A 16,872-nucleotide genomic window follows, 5' to 3' on the forward strand; every position below is an offset into this window, starting at 1 on the left:
ATAAATGAAAAAGGGAATTCTGATTGCAAATATAAACTAATTAGGCACAAATTTAAAGAAGTCTAGATTAAACAGTTCCTCCTTTTAATTTCAACCTAACCTATATTAACGTTGAGAGACTTAATTCTATTGATTTTGACTCAAATTTATTAGTACCAAATATAGTTAGCATTCAGAAATTCATAGAAAAATTAATAAATAATTAGATTATCCCATTTACGAGATAAAGAATAATAGATAGAATCATTGAAAATTTCAATTTTGATAAAATAGAAAATAGACATGGGACAGAGGGTTTTTCTAAATAACGAACTTCTCTAAATAGGAAGATTTTAAATATACAACCGTGAAGGACATGATATAAGACGTGTTCGCTTCAACAAGACGAATATTTTAATATGTACGAGATTTATCATACACATTACCTTTACGAATTTTTTTTTTTCTTTAGTACATATTGGACTATCTTTTTTTTTTTTTTTTTTTTTGTCGAAACGATAGATGTCCTATAACCTAATCTAGCCTAATCTAAGGGGAAGGGGAGGGGGTTCGATGTGAGTACAGACTCCATCGATGAAGGTCAATTAAGACCGCCACAAATTGTGGCAAATTTGTGGGAGGCAGGGATTGAACCCCTGACCTCCAGCATCACCTTTAATGGTGATGACCACCGAACCAAATGGCCAGTGGCTATATTGGACTATCTTTGACAAGATCACAAACTTACAATGGATTCATTCATGGTGAATGAAGTTGCACCCATGTAGATCCAAATCGTTCTAGATTAGAATCTAATCTTAAGAGAGAGCAAAGATATGATAAAGAATTTATTGGTCTGACATTTCCGCGGCATCTGATTCGTTTCACAATTAGCAAAGGGTTCAATACCAATTGGGAGGTGGGCCTAAGACATGCCTTGAGGCCTACTCATTCCAGTCTTTTAACTTTATTGCCTGCTAGAGCCGCCCAATCCAAACACAACGCCCCATTTCATGTGATTTTGTCGGCCCGCCCAATCTCTTGCTCAGTCTGTGCTAAGTAACGGACTTGCGACTATCATGCATGCTTCTTGCTAAATTTTGTTGCAAGATTAAGCATAGTCTGATACTTTTATGTATTTAGAATACAAGTTGGCTCGATCAATTAGTTTCAAATGTGTTAAACATCAATGCTTGGTTCGTGGTTTGAGTTCCAGTGCAAGCCCATTATTCGAATGGAACTCAAGAATCACCAGATGCTTTAAGCAAGGTAACATAGGAGGTGCTCGCCATATGTTTGATGAAATGTCCCACAAGAATGTGGTGACTTGGAACTGTATGGTTTCTGGATTTATCCGAAATGGAATGATTGGAGAGGCCCGTCAAGTTTTTAACACAATGCCACGGAAAAATGTGGTGTCTTATACAGCCATGCTTAGTGGGTATGCGAAAATGGGAAATTTAGACGAGGCGAGGAAGCTGTTTGATGAAGTTGGTGATAAGAATGTGGTATGTTGGAATTCAATGATTTCAGGATATTTGAGTAACGGGAGGATAGAGGAAGGTAGAGCATTGTTTGATGTAATGCCAGCGAAGAATAGTGTGTCGTGGGCGACTATGATTGAAGGTTATTTTAAGTATGGGGATGTGAATGAAGCTAGGAGGTTGTTTGTTGAAGCACCGGAGAAAAATTTGTTGGTTTATAATACTATGTTGGCAGGATATGCTGAACTGGGTTATGTAGAGGATTCGTCTGAGTTGTTTAGGACAATGGTTGAGAAAGATGTGGCTTCATGGACTAATATGATTAGGAGTTTGATGAGAGCTGGGGAGGTGGAGAGAGGTAGGCAATTGTTTGATGAGATGCCTCAGAAAGATGTAGTGGCTTGGACTGCGATGATTCAGGGATACTTGGATGCCAATCAGATAGATGAAGCTGAGAAATTATTCAATGAAATGGCTTATTGGGATATCATTGCATGGAACTCGATGATTGGAGGATACATTCGGAGTAACAGGTTTCAAGATGCTCTAGACCTATTTGTCAAGATGCCTAGAAAGGATATAGTATCATGGAACTTGATACTTGAAGGATATGTGAAACAAGGTGATATGGTTAGTGCACACAAATTTTTTATGGAGATGCCTAAAAGAGATAAAACCACTTGGAATATAATCATTTCCGGATATGAAAGCAAGGAAGCTTTGATTTTGTATGTTCAGATGTTGCAAGAAGGTTTTAAGCCTGATCAGGGGACATTTACTGTTGTGCTTTCAATCTGTGGTACTCTTGCTCTAGAAATTTGGGGTAGATTAGTGCATACTTATCTGATCAAGACAGGTTTCGAAATTGATACGATGGTAGTGAGTGCATTGATATCCATGTACTCTAGATGTGGTCTAATAGAGGATGCTACTTCAGTGTTTGACAGGACAAAAGTTCATGACACTGTAGTGTGGAATGCTATGATTGTCTCGCAGGCATATCATGGTTCCGCTGCAGAAGCCTTTAGTCTTTTGTCTTTGATGATTAAAGCTGGATGTGAACCAGATTCTGTGACTTTTTTGGGACTATTGATTGCGTGTGCTCATTCTGGTCTCGTTGGTCAAGGCTGGAAATATTTCAATTCAATGCAGAGGTGGAAGCTGATTCCAAAACCAGAGCATTATGCTGTTATGGTTGATCTCCTCAGTAGATCGGGCTTGGTGGTGGAAGCATATGAACTTGTGAAACAATTGCCTCTTAACCTCCCAGTCTATGCTTGGGAAACATTACTCAGCTCTTGCAGAGTCCACGAAAATTTTGAACTAGCTGATATCGTTGCTAAAAAACTTTCAAGCCTTGAACGTCAAAATGTTGGAATGCATGTACTTCTATCAAATACATATGCCGCCAGAGGAATGTGGAAGAATGCAGCACATGTTAGAGAATTCTTAGAAGATCAAAAGTTGAAGAAAGAATTGGCATGCAGTTGGATTGGATAAATGGCTGTATTTCTCAGTTTGTGTATAGTGACAAATCTCATCCGGAGACGATAGGAATATACCAAAAATTAGAGAATCTTTCTGGGGTCATTCGGGAGTTTCATGCGCTAATTCATTCAAGATGTTTAATTTTGGTTGGGGAGAATACAACATGTATACTTTAAATTTATTTTCTTGTACATAAACGATTAGTGTACAGGAAGAATTCTGTATTATATGATTTGGTAAATGTTTCAATGCCCAAGTTAAACCCAGGGGCATTGCAAATATTAATAGCTTAATGTTGGCAGAGACCATGGCAGAATAAGATGTTACTCGGTTATTCACTAAACTTTTGAAACGGCACACTTACGATCACTTTTAAGAGTATAAAGTTGCCCACTCAACTCTCGAATGTGCATATTTTAAGTCATTTCATCTGTTTTCATTAATCAAATTTACCTTTCGATTATGTCTTGTGATTTGTACGAGTTCTTATATTTGGCAGATTTAACAGTAAAAACAGATACAATAGTTCAAAATATACACGTTTGGAAGTTGAATGGATAGCCTTATGCTTTAAAAGTTGAGTGACCAAAATTATATAAATTCATTTCAAAAGTATAATGACTAATGGGGTAATTTGCTCTAGTAGAAATTGTAACATTATGAAGCAGACAAGCAAAGAGCTTCCGGCATGCTATAGATGATGAATGAAAAGGGGGCCTCTTGCATGATTACGTCAAAAAAGATTGGCCTGCATTCGTCTTGAAAACCACGCCTGGACTGCGTTTTCTAGTCAGAAGACAGCAAGAAGTGCCAAAATTTTTTAGGCTCTTGTACCTCTACGCCAATTGATGCAATTCAAGAATCTGAATCCTCTGCTTTATTTTATGGTCTTGGGCACACCATGAATCTCATCTTAGCTCTCAAGCTTTGATGCATCATTCACTTCTTTTAGTTATGTTGATTGTTACATTTCAAGGTGGAAGTTGTTCTTGTCAATGTAAATTGAGGGTTCAAATGAGACTTTAAGAAGAAATTGAAGAACTAAGACCGACATCTGGGCACAAGTCCAACGATGAACATTCACAAGTAGCAGTGCTCGACATCCATGATTCCATTGGCCCTCCCACCATCACAGCTGACACCACCTTTATTTCCCCAACGTCCACTTCCACAGCCCTTCTCGGCATTCTTTTGGAAGCATTACTTTAGTTGCATTATCATATCCACATCTCACCTCCAACGGTGCTATCGACAATATTTCAAATTTCAAAATTTCAAACATTTGATTAAAAAAACTTTAAATAAAAGAAAAAAAGCAGAACTGAACGAAACTGGACCACCCTTTTTTCCCCCCTTAATAAAAAGGCCACTCAATTAATAATTTATTGGGGAGTTCTAAAATCTATTTAAGGTACTGTAGTGTACCGATGATATTAAATTAATCGTTAGATATAGAATAAGAGTTATCAACCGTTAAATTATTTTAAAAGTTTAAATTATTACTATTCCTAAATGATGTGACAAGATATAAATAAACTAAAAAAAGCATATAGGTATCGTACCCAAAAAGAATGCAGCATTTTCCTAGTCTATTATTTCCTTCGTTTCATTAAAAGTGTTCTACTTTTCATTTTGAAATGTTTCAAAATATTTGTTCTATCGAAAAAATCAAAACATTTTTTAGTTTTTTTTTTTCAAAATAGTTCTTTCCTCTTCTTCTAATCATATACATGTTACCGTTCAAATTCAAAATTTGAATTTATAGGGATAAAATTGAAAAAAAAAAGCATAAATATTACAATCAAATAATTATTTTTAAAAAGTTGAATTCCCAAAACAAAACCAAATAATTGGGACGAAGAGTGTATGTTTTGCTCCTTCAATTTTGGGTTGAAAGGACAAAAATAGCACCCGGCGCACAAATATCCCATTTGGACATTTCATCCCTCGGCCTAACAGTAACAAATTTATATTTCTTTTTTTTTAACTCTTAAATTAAAAATACTTGAAATTTCAATTCATATACTCCAGTAGCATATTTTTAAGTTTTAACCAGTCCAACTTCAAGTCTTTGTTTCAACTGGTACTACTACTGCTTCCTCAAACGTTGTTTCATTTCGCGTTCTTTTCAACTCGCCCCTCTTCTTTCGTTTCTCTTGCTCAGGCCCCCAACAATTCTTGATGCTGGTTGTTGCTTAATTATTAAGCTAGATTCTTAGAACAAATTCTTTGATTTAATTGATTATTTTTGAAGATCTGAGCTTTTGGATACTTTAGTTACTTCTCCGATCAATTGAAACAAAGAAGTGGGCTCGGAAGCTATGGCGACTATGGAGAGCTTGATTGGTTTGGTGAACAGGATTCAAAGGGCTTGTACTGCCCTTGGTGACTACGGAGGCGGCGATAATGCTTTCTCTTCTCTCTGGGACGCTCTTCCCTCTGTTGCCGTCGTCGGTGGCCAGGTCCTCTTTCCTCCCCGCTTTCATTTTGCCGCTATATTTAGCGCTCAATTTCGTTTCTTATGCAGTTCGAAGTGAAATGAAAAAAGAAGCACCAAGTCTTCGTGAAAATGGTGTATAATGCTTGAAAGTAATGATTTTTCCGGAGAGAAAGTAGCAGATCTAGGAGATATGATTGTGTAGACTGGACTTTTTTTTGGAAATGGTTTTTGCTAGTTGGTTAGTTTGTTTAATTTGAGTTAAGATAGAAGATTATTTTTGATCGGATGTTATTTCAGTTTGCTGCTGGTAATATGTTATTGCTTATGATTTTGACATTGGCCTTTGGGGGAAATTGCAGAGTTCTGGAAAGTCATCTGTTTTGGAAAGTATTGTGGGCAGGGATTTTCTTCCTCGAGGATCTGGTAAATTCTGATATTTTCTTATTAGCTTTTGTGCGTGCGTGTATGTTTGTTAGTTATTCTTTGTCAAGTTGTTATTTTTGGAAGTAAGGGATGTTCTTGAGATATTTCTTTGACGGGGAAGGACTCGTTATGTTACAGGTATTGTTACAAGGCGACCTTTGGTTCTGCAACTACAGAAGACAGAGGATGGACAGCAGGAGTATGCTGAATTTGGGCATTTGCCACGCAGACGGTTTACTGATTTTTGTATGTTTATCATTCTCTTGGGTGGTCTTTTAATTTATTATCCACTTGGGCTGTCTTCTCTCGAACAGTCCAGTGAAATGCCTTCTATACGTGTAAAGAGATGTTCATAATTATGTGAGATTCTGGTCTTGTTTAGCTCAAATAACGGCAATAGATTGCTAGCTTGGTATTCATTCAACGCTTCCCGGTGTGTATATGTGACTTCTATTATCATTTTTTCCCCAGCTGTGGTTCGCAAGGAAATTCAAGATGAAACTGATAGAATTACAGGGAAGACAAAGCAAATTTCTAATGTTCCAATCCACCTAAGTATCTATTCCCCATATGGTATGTTTTATTATTATTTTACTTAAGCAAATTTCTTTTATTTTTCACAAGATTGTGAAATTTTTGGACCAAATAATTTGTTAGGCTTCCAAATGCTTTTCATATTAGGTTTATATAGATATCATGATTTGAAATTTACGTGTCTTTGTTGCTTCTTAGCATTTTCTTCTAATTCTGAGGGACTTTGCAGGAGTAGTATTGGAATTAGTGTAGCTAAATCTCCTTTTTATTTTAATTAGGAGTATATTTTTCATCTCTTGAATTGATTTTGTGTTTCTTGCCTTGGTCCCAAATGCATTGTTTGGCGGAGTTCGCCAACTTAGATTTGTTTCAGATGCTAGCATGAGAATCGCTATGCTTTTGTAACTTGTTAGAACTTCAAAAAATAAATTCTGAGGGAAAACTTAAAATTCTTGATGAGATTCAAGATTAATAATGTGACTGCTCTTTGGATTGATCATAGTTCACAATTAGACCTGTGTTTTAATGTCAGTCTTATTTGTCATATTAAATTAGTATTAGTGGTTGATTTCATGTTTTAATAATTGTTGCAATAAAGAACCATAAGAGTAACCTAATGTACATTTTTCTTTCTCTTGTTTTCTCCCTTTTAAGTTATTTGCTTTAATAAACCACTTCGTCTATCTTTTTCTTGATGGTATGGTGTGGTTCCTTTGTCTTGGCAGTTGTCAACCTTACTCTGATTGATCTACCCGGTTTGACGAAAGTTGCAGTTGGTATGTTTAACGTATTGATTTGATTTTTATGATTTATTGGATCTTTTTGATGTCATTTTTATTTCTATACCAATCTTGGTTATTTTTTGCAGAGGGGCAACCTGAAAGTATAGTACAAGACATAGAGAACATGGTTCGAACATATGTTGAAAAGGTAATTAATCAATTTTGTTCTTTACAGTGTAAAATCTGAATAGGAAAAGTTGATTTTAGTGATTTTGCTTGCTGCAATAGAAATAGAATCTAGCCTTGACAACTTTTCTTCTTTAGCTTCGTCATGATTTGCTTGAACAGGAAGAGAGGTCATTGGTTGACGACGCAATCGAAGTCCAAATAGTGTTATGAATTCAATTCCTGAATTTTCACTTCCCTCAAACATTAGCTAAAGAATTACAAATGCTTCAGTAATACTGGTGGGATATTGTCTTTTGTGGCATGTAATGGGATTGTTTCAGGAAGTCAAAGGCTTGGTTGACATTTCATTTGAAACTCGGGGAATGTTGTTTTGTTTCAGTTTATAACTTAGTTTAAACACATGTACTTCCATTTGCTGTCCCTTTTTTTACACAAACTTGTCGAAATTAAATTTTGTTTTAAAACTCAGTTTGAACATTTGCATTCATCTGATTCATTTTACTTCTTAAAAGAATTTATGTGCTGCCACTGCTATGAGAATAACGTGTAGATGGTACTTGGTTTGAAGTTTTCCATGCACTTGACCTATTTCATCATAAATTTTTGTTGATGTCATGTGCAGCCTAACTGCGTCATCCTGGCTATATCTCCTGCCAATCAAGATATAGCAACATCAGACGCTATAAAACTTGCAAGGGAGGTGGACCCGCAAGGTATTCTTATCATGGCAATTATGTTATACAGATTTTCAGTCTCTGGAGCTATTACATCAGATATCTGTATTTGTTCCTATATCTTATCCTGTACCTTTGGAAATTTGTACAGGTGAGCGGACATTTGGGGTGTTGACAAAGCTTGATTTGATGGATAAAGGAACCAATGCATTGGATGTTAGTACTCTCTCCTACTTAACACATGAATTATATCTCTTTCTTAACACATGAACAAGGTCTTGAAGACTTTGTAAAGTCTGAACTGATTTTCTTATGCTAATTCAAAATTTGTAGATTTTTTCACTACATGTTCGTCATTTTTGCCATTTTGACTATATAAAACTTAGAATTTGGTTATTAAAAGTCATCAGTGAGTTTGTCATAATATGAGTAATTGCAAGTTTAATGCACTTGTCCCCATTTATTAGTCTTTTAATTCAGCTAATTATTTATGTTCAAAACATTTTTGAAGCACCTGGTTTCATGCCCTATAAACTGAATTGCTGTCCTTATTTTTCCAAAGGTTCAGCTAATTATTTTATGTTCAAAACATTTTTGAAGCACCTGATTTCATGTCCCATAAACTGAATTGCTGTCCTTATCTTTCCAAAGGTTCTTGAGGGAAGATCTTACCGCTTACAACAACCTTGGGTGGGTATTGTAAACCGATCACAAGCTGATATCAACAAAAATGTGGATATGATTGCAGCAAGAAGAAGGGAGCGTGAATATTTTGCTACAAGTCCTGATTATGGGCATCTGGCCAGTAAAATGGGTTCTGAATATCTTGCAAAACTTCTTTCAAGGGTATAGACTTTGAGTTATATTTGCATAGCAGTATGTCTTGTCATTTTCATGGTAAACGGAACCATATCAGTAAGTATTTCCATTTCAGCATCTGGAGTCTGTAATCAAGGCAAGAATACCAAGCATCACGTCATTGATTAATAAAAGCATTGAGGAACTTGAATCTGAGATGGACCACCTTGGAAGGCCCATAGCTGTTGATGCTGGGGTGAGATTCTTTCACCCATCTTTAGTTTTGAATAAAGGAACTACTGATCTTGTCCTGACTGCAACCTTGTGATTTCAGGCTCAGTTGTACACTATCTTGGAACTTTGCCGTGCTTTTGACAAGATATTTAAGGAGCATCTGGAGGGAGGGTATGGAATTTTTCTTTCTTTCATTTAATTTTGATTTCTGGTAGTATCAGAGATGAGTTATCATCTTCTTTCCTATCTTGTTTTCATGCTATTCAGGTTCTGTTACTTGTTAACTAGCTTGTGAGAGATTTCATGTTCTTGCTTTTCCTATTTTGAAGTGACTGTTAGCTAACTTACAGTGCATTAATGTAATTTGTTGGACTAACTGTGTGTTGTCAACACTCATAGCATGACGTTGTGGTAGGCACTTCATTACACTTTGAAAGCTTTCTATCATTGGAATGTGAGTGGTAAATGTTTTGTGTTTGGAAGTGGCTAAGGACCTTCGAACAGTCATACTTGGATGGTGCAAATAATAATTGCTGGATATTGGCACCAAGCTAATTTACTTCTTTGCAACTCATTGTTTTTTTGATGACAAGTTTGAGAGCTTTTCACTTGATATGGGTTAGTCTATTTGTTGTAGCAAACCCTATTACTAATTAAACAGCTCAAATGAGTGTCCCCAGACCCGTAAGGTCATAAAATTGGCTGGTTAGGATTAGCAGCAGCCAGGTTGCTATCCGTGCATTAACTCTGTTTTATTTTTCTTTCTTTCTTGATTTCATGTTGATATTGCTCTATAATTTCTAACTTAGAGAAGAAATGTTTCGGGATTAACTCTGTTGTCCACTTTATGACTGCTATGGACTTCATTTTATCAGTCAGCTTGCTTCAATGATAAGTACGTTTAAGTGATTTTAGGCTGTAAGCATTAACACGAGATTTGTTTGTTTGGGTTTTTTGTTTTTGGTGAATGTTAATATATAAGGCTAATTAATGATTATATTTGTGTGTTATCAATGGTCTTCGGGAATTTTGATTTAATTCCTTATGGTAGAAAAGTTTTCACCGTCTACGTTTTTTTTGTGTTTTTATAGTGTTTCTGTTCTTAATTTTTTTATTCACTTTTACAGCCGACCAGGAGGAGATCAGATTTATGCAGTTTTTGACAACAAGCTCCCTGCCGCATTGAAAAAGCTGCCTTTTGACCGACATCTATCGATACAAAATGTTAGGAAAGTTGTCTCAGAGGCTGATGGTTACCAACCACACTTGATTGCCCCTGAGCAAGGTTATCGACGGCTGATTGAGGGAGCTTTAAACTATTTCAGAGGCCCAGCTGAAGCTTCTGTGGATGCTGTAAGTTAATCTCTTGATGCTTGTAGACTTTTGCATCGTCTCTCTGAAATCTCTTCTAGCGTCTTAACTCTCCAAGAAAACATTTTCTAGGTTCACTTTGTCCTCAAGGAACTTGTGAGGAGGTCAGTTGGAGAATGCCAGGTTAGAACGATATACATTTCATTCTGAGTGCCCTTTTTCGTCTAGCTTATGTGGTTAATTTGGGTTGCCTTCGACCTTTGAATTATGGTGGGACAGGAGTTGAAACGATTTCCAAGTTTGCAATCCACAATAGCTGCAGCAGCCAGTGAGGCGTTGGAGAGGTTCCGAGAGGAAAGCAAGAAGACTGTAGTCAGACTGGTGGACATGGAATCTTCATACTTGACTGTGGATTTCTTCAGGAGACTTCCTCAGGAAGTGGAAAAGGCAGGTAATGTAGCTGGGGCTAATGCAGCTGCCGCCACAAATATCGATCGCTATGCGGAAGGTCATTTTAGGAGGATTGGATCAAATGTATCATCTTACATCAGTATGGTGTCCGAGACACTCAAGAATACTATTCCAAAGGCTGTGGTTTATTGTCAAGTTAAAGAAGCAAAGCAATGTCTGTTAAATCACTTCTACACACAAATTGGAAAGAGAGAGGTTTGTTGACTCATCCCTAGAGAATTTCTATGTGGAACCCATAGCTCAAAGTTTATTTGGGTGATTTGTGGCAGAGTGTAGCTTGATTACTTAACCAACAAGCTTTACAAATCTTGAGCTATTTTCGATATGGGTTATGGCACTTGACTGGGTTTGTGATATTGCAGGGTAAGCAGCTTGCGGATTTATTGGATGAAGATCCAGCATTGATGGAGAGGAGAGTGGAATGTGCAAAAAGGCTTGAATTGTACAAGAAAGCCAGGGATGAAATTGATTCTGTGTCATGGGCTAGATGATGATGAGAGCGATGATGCATGTTGGAGATGTTTTGTAATATAATACAACTGGATGCGCGGTTCAGACTACTGATTGTTGGGTCATTTGACAGCTGATAATTCTTTTTGGTGGAACAATTTATTCTTAGACTATGGTTTGCTGGATTAGTAGGTTTTGTTTGTTTTACCATGTTACCTACATTAGTGTGAATACAAGCTGGTATTCCACATCTGCTTGTCGGATCTGTAGTCTTGCTTTCGTTGAACTACTTTCGGTATATATGTTATGGTTTGAATTATTCAAAAGAGAAGTATGAAAGAAATTGCTTGACATATCTATAATGATCGAAAACAACTTATATAGTATGGATATGGATACCATTAATTCCATCTAGCATTGATTGTACCCTGTTAATTTATTGTTGTGCTTTTTTATTTGAGTTTTGGCAAGACTGCAGAGAGGGACAAAGAAAAAGCACCAGCTGCTAAGACAAATATCCTCAATGGTAGACTGAATTAATTGCTAATTCAACTCTTCCGGCGTTTGGGCTGGTGGTTAAGGGCTTGGTGGGGTGGGAGGTAGGGGTTTAAATTTTGCCTTTCATCAATTGTCATATTACGTGATTCTCTAAAAATTCAGATGGATATTTAGTATATTCGTCTGATCCAACAATGGTTCAGTCCCTGTCGGTTCTTTTATTGGCTCAGTTAGACTCCTCTTTAAAATAGGTTAAAATAGGAGTAGAAGCAAGTGTAGAGCAGGCTATTTTATTGGCTCAGTTAGACTCCTTAAAATAGGTTAAAATAGGAGTAGAAGCAAGTATAGAGTAGGCTATTATTGACTGTCGTCGAAGAAAAAAATAATTCAACTCTTCTAGTGTTGTTACTGCCATATCAAGTGGAATTGATTAGCATGTGGTGTGCAGTAGGGCAGCGGGTACAATATTTTGATACGTAGACGTTAAAAACAAATTTTCCTATGAGAACAAGAGGGGAAGGGGAAGGGGAAGGGCTGGAGGCTTGGAGCCATCCTTCAAGAAAACCGCGATAAGAAGTTAATACTTTAAATCAGTCATAAAAATGACTCATCAGTGTATGGAAAGTTTTTGTGGGAAAGATTCAGAGAGATTCCCACAGAAAAGAATGGAAAAATTAAGACAATTAAACCATGTGTGCTAGCTAGTATGAGATTCAGAAACATTCCCATAGAAAAGAATGGAAAAAATTGGCCAGCAGATTTAGTGATCTTCACCCACTCTAATTCCTATCTAGTCCTTCCAAGGCCCCCCACAACTTTGGATCCTGAAAATCGTTGATAACAAAAGTAGCCCCTGCCTCGATCAATAGCTTCCTTGGGTTTCTTGTGGCTACACCTACCACTGGCATCCCAGCTGAAACCCCAGCTCTTGTACCCGATACAGAATCCTTCAAGGAACAGGAAAAAATGTCAAGCTTCTGAACCATTATTACGAAAAATTGCTAAAGGAATGCCTAATTTTTTGAACATAATGGTTGGATGGAAGGTCCAAGCCTGACCTCAAAAGCAAATGCACGTTCAGGTGCAATTCTAAGTGCATCAAGAGCGTTCAGGTAGGGGTCAGGGAAAGGCTTTGCCCGTTCACATTCACTTCCAATGACTAGTAGTTCAAGGAAACTGGCAAGGCCCACCATAGAAATCATTAGCTCAGCATTTGGTCTTGGAGCATTAGTAACCGCAGCTCGCTTCAGACCACGATCCTCAATCCATTTGCACAACTTGTCAAGGCCATTAACAGGTTTTAGTTGTTCTGATGCCAATCTACATGTTACAAAAGAATCAAGGACATCATCTGGTGTCAAAATTTTGTACCACACTTGGTTGTGCCATATATACTGGTATTTCAAAGTAAAGATTAATCCATATTTTTGGGTCCTACGAACAGAAAGCAGCCTTGATGATGGTTGTAAATATAGTTGGAAGGTCACATACACAGAATACGGATCATTGAAACAACTTAAATTCTTTCTTTATGTTACAAACTCCTGGAAGTTCCATTAGGACTTCGACATCAGTCTCAAATGGCTCAAATTTCTTAAAGGTCCAGAATATGGTGCTTCACCTACTAGTTTGTGCAAACGCTGTTTAAAGACATTTTTGGTGACATGCAGTGTCTCTTGTTATCTTAGTTGTAAGGATCTAACATAGCAATTCAGTCTAGTTATACCTGCGAAACATCTCCTCCTTATCCTCCATAAATTTCATGGCTCTATCAAAGTCCCAGTCTGGAAAGAGGATGTGACAGAGTTCATCATTATGCATGCCGCTAATATTTTTTATGAAAAAATCTTCCGTTAGTGGCTGTCCTCCATTGAAACCTACCTGTCATACATTGTTAAAAATTTTCTGAAGAACTTCTGGCAACATTTATTTACTTCCAACTGACAAAGCAAAGCATGGAAAATAAGATTTGTTAAGTTAAATAGAAAAAACAACCTCTTGAAGCATTTCTCTGAAGGCATAGTAGTGGATAGGATCTGAATCGCACAATGTACCATCAATGTCAAACAGTATCGCTTCCAAAGGAGCGACAACAGGGAGAGTACTCTTGCTTCACAAACATGGAAATTTTGTTAGTGCTGCTAAAAATTCGTCTCAAGGATTATGAAACACCTAGATGTAGAACATAGCCAGCACACTACTAGAAGGCATATATTTGTGGTGGATTACTGAGCAACAGGCTAATGCGAAACATGACCTTCTCTACAGAAATTTCTTATTAAGCTAAATGTGATCATAATGCACATATGCAAGGCAGAAAGATGCATAGAAGGAAGGATTGGCTACTGATTCTCCATAAAGTATGTATGAAAGTAGTTTGCTCACTAAAAACTCCTGACAAGTTTTAGTGTTTGTCAAAGGATAAAACAATAGCTTCTGGATGATTTTGCAGCTTTTTGCAAACATTTTTACTTAGTTGATGAATGTCTAGCACAGCCTTTCAAAGTTCTCTCCACATTATTTATCACATCATGAAGTATAAGAAACTGTAAATGTCTCTAAGAATGAAACTCAAAAGCGCCCTTAGCAATGCATATACATTCCAGAGTTTTCTCTAGGAATGATGAATGGTAATCTGTTATTGGTAGAGCATCATTTCAGCATTATTAACATTAAACTTCACAGTATTGGGCAAGTAGAATTCGAATGAAAATCGTAATTGTACTGCAAATGACAGGCGGCACTATGACAAAGGATCAATCTCTTTTGCCTTGCTTGACTATAGTGTACTTTGAATTGCAATCCAACACCCCGTTTCTTTTGTTTAGGAATTTTTTTCCCATACATATTTGTTAATAACCTGATGCAGTTGATTCACATACTTTACCAAGGAGGTGATAGAACCTACGATTTTATGGAATTAGAAAAAGATATCAGATGAAATATAGCGCCAGAAATGGGCCGCAAACAAAACAGGATTTCCTTTTCCTTCGACGAAATTGATCTCTGTATCCAAGTATATCGTATAGATATCTTGGAGGCTCCTATTTGAGACCGCATTCAAATAAAAAAAAACATCATAAACACTAGTCCAACCATGAATAGCCAATTGCGTTCCTCAAGGACAGAAGAATAGATTAGCAGAAGCGGGGGAAAAAAAAAAGAAAAGAAAAGAAAGAAAAGAAAGAAAGAGCATCATCATAATATGCAGTGAATTACCTTTGCACTGGGAATTGGGAAAGCGATTCACTGGGCATCCGAGCCCGCGGAGCAATACTTGTAGTGGGACTCCTGGAAAACCTTTTAGTACTAATGATTCTGCAAAACGGTCTAGCGCATGGGTGGTTGTTGGATGTAGCAGGGGCTGATGAGAAAATACGATTGCCAATCAGACTTGGCATACTCCCAACTGATGAAATGTCCGAAACTCACCCTTCCTTCCTTCCTCTTCTTCTGACAGTTTATCTGGGGTTGTGCGTGCTAGACGGTCAGACAGATCCAAGAATTCTGTTAAAGCTAGCTCACACCAGAAATGATTCTAGTGGTTCTTGTAAACGCTATGGTATATTCCATGGCATACTGTTTAAAGAATAGTACAGTGTTTCCCTTCTGGTTTAAAGAAGGGAAAATTGCCAATTTAGTCCCTAAACTTTTTTTTTCTATCGATTTAGTCCCTATACATTATTTATAGCCAATTTAATCCCTAAACTTATATTTCGGTTCCAATCAAGGAGTTTCACGGCGGAGCCACCGCATAATTTCCATCAGCTTCCCAATCGAGCAACCCATAAGGGGTATTTTCGAAACTTCCATTCTGGAGCCTTTACCAAAATTAACCGAAACAAAAGTCCTATGAGAAATACCCACCCAAAACCCAAAATGAAAACAAAAAAATTTCTTGGGCAAAAATTTCTTGCTCAGCTCTCACAGAAGAGGGGTGGTGGCCTTGTGGCTTTCTTTCGAATCTTGGAAGAATTTTTGAAAAGTTCTCACTAAAAAATCTGAATGCATCCCATGTTTGTGTTTTATCATCTAAATCTTCTTAATCTTCAGCCAACCAATTGATAGAATAAATGCAAATGAGAATCACAAGTAGGAATACCAGTAACAAAGGGCGGCGCTGCCCTTGATCCGGGCAGAAGAAAGAAGCCCTCAGAGGCTAGAGCACGTACAAGAAACACCCAAGGTGATGCACTTCTTTCAGAAAGCACAAAAACACGCACAACACCCACTAAAATACAACTCTAACACGTTTCACAAAATGGTGGCTTCAGCTTCAATCATCCCATCAAACCCAACCGCCACCGCCAAATTTCCCACCACCTCAACCGCTGCCACCACCTCTCTCTCCCCACCCTCCTCCCTCAAATTCGCCTCAATTTCGCCAAACTATCCCTCCACTAAACCCCTCATTTCCCATTCTGCTCTTCCCCATTTCCAACACAAGCCCCTTTCCGCCATCACTCCCCCCAACGCCTCCACCACTCCTCCTCCCACCGTCACCGCTTCCATTTTTCATGGCATCTGCTACGTTGTCGGCGACAACATAGACACTGACCAAATCATTGCCGCCAAGTATCTTACCCTGGTCCTCTCCAACCCGGAAGAATACAAAAAGCTCAAGTCCTATGCTCTAACCGGACTTCCCTCTTCCTACCAGACCCGTTTTGTTGAACCGGATCAATTCAAATCGAATTACTCCATCGTCATCGGTGGTGACAATTTCGGATGTGGGTCGTCTCGTAAGCACGCCCCGGTGGCGCTAGGCGCGGCAGGAGTGGCAGCGGTGGTGGCGGAATCTTATGCGAGGATTTTCTTCAAGAATTCTGTGGCGACTGGAGAAATTTTTTTGTTTTCATTTTGGGTTTTGGGTGGGTATTTCTCATAGGACTTTTGTTTCGGTTAATTTTGGTAAAGGCTCCAGAATGGAAGTTCCGAAAATACCCCTTCTGGGTTGCTCGATTGGGAAGCTGATGGAAATTATGCGGTGGCTCCGCCGTGAAGCTCCTTGATTGGAACCGAAATATAAGTTTAGGGATTAAATTGGCTATAAATAATGTATAGGGACTAAATCGACAGAAAAAAAAAGTTTAGGAACTAAATTGGCGATTTTCCCTTTAAAGAATAGTCCTAACCATATTAGGGAAGGGCTTTGGAGGAGAACTAGGGGCTCACGA

The 16,872-nt window shown here is 37.7% G+C and overlaps 2 protein-coding genes and 1 pseudogene across 2 annotated transcripts; 2 read left to right on the plus strand and 1 right to left on the minus strand.

Annotated features, from left to right (window-relative positions):
• Positions 1–876: 876 nt before the first annotated feature.
• LOC113732058 (uncharacterized) lies at positions 877–3,254 on the plus strand (annotated as a pseudogene).
• Positions 3,255–5,069: 1,815 nt separating this feature from the next.
• LOC113732059 (phragmoplastin DRP1E) lies at positions 5,070–11,552 on the plus strand. Its single transcript, XM_027257660.2, has 15 exons — positions 5,070–5,413; positions 5,751–5,814; positions 5,953–6,060; positions 6,286–6,387; positions 7,074–7,124; positions 7,217–7,278; positions 7,882–7,972; positions 8,085–8,149; positions 8,585–8,779; positions 8,868–8,987; positions 9,066–9,136; positions 10,093–10,318; positions 10,409–10,459; positions 10,556–10,942; positions 11,110–11,552. The coding sequence occupies exons 1-15, from the start codon at positions 5,273–5,275 to the stop codon at positions 11,236–11,238; spliced, it is 1,863 nt and encodes a 620-aa protein (XP_027113461.1). The 5' UTR covers positions 5,070–5,272; the 3' UTR covers positions 11,239–11,552.
• A 697-nt stretch (positions 11,553–12,249) lies between these two features.
• Positions 12,250–15,256, minus strand: LOC113732061 (haloacid dehalogenase-like hydrolase domain-containing protein Sgpp). The gene is made up of 5 exons (XM_027257662.2): positions 14,915–15,256; positions 13,691–13,805; positions 13,422–13,576; positions 12,754–13,015; positions 12,250–12,642 (listed from the first exon to the last, which is right to left on the minus strand). Exons 1-5 carry the CDS (start codon positions 15,094–15,096, stop codon positions 12,475–12,477), a joined length of 882 nt encoding a protein of 293 aa, XP_027113463.1. The 5' UTR covers positions 15,097–15,256; the 3' UTR covers positions 12,250–12,474.
• Between the last annotated feature and the right edge of the window lie 1,616 nt (positions 15,257–16,872).

Source organism: Coffea arabica, chromosome 2e (genome assembly GCF_036785885.1).
Source record: "Coffea arabica cultivar ET-39 chromosome 2e, Coffea Arabica ET-39 HiFi, whole genome shotgun sequence".
NCBI lineage: Eukaryota > Viridiplantae > Streptophyta > Magnoliopsida > Gentianales > Rubiaceae > Coffea > Coffea arabica.

Coding starts and splice junctions, on each gene's coding strand:
- LOC113732059 (XM_027257660.2), top strand. CDS start 5,273: ATGGCGACTATGGAGAGCTTGATTGGTTTGGTGAACAGGATTCAAAGG. Junction 7,125..7,216: donor TTTGACGAAAGTTGCAGTTG/GTATGTTTAACG, acceptor TATTTTTTGCAG/AGGGGCAACCTGAAAGTATA. Junction 8,780..8,867: donor TTGCAAAACTTCTTTCAAGG/GTATAGACTTTG, acceptor TTTCCATTTCAG/CATCTGGAGTCTGTAATCAA.
- LOC113732061 (XM_027257662.2), bottom strand. CDS start 15,096: ATGCCAAGTCTGATTGGCAATCGTATTTTCTCATCAGCCCCTGCTACA. Junction 13,806..14,914: donor TCCCAATTCCCAGTGCAAAG/GTAATTCACTGC, acceptor ATGTTTGTGAAG/CAAGAGTACTCTCCCTGTTG. Junction 12,643..12,753: donor AACGTGCATTTGCTTTTGAG/GTCAGGCTTGGA, acceptor TGTTCCTTGAAG/GATTCTGTATCGGGTACAAG.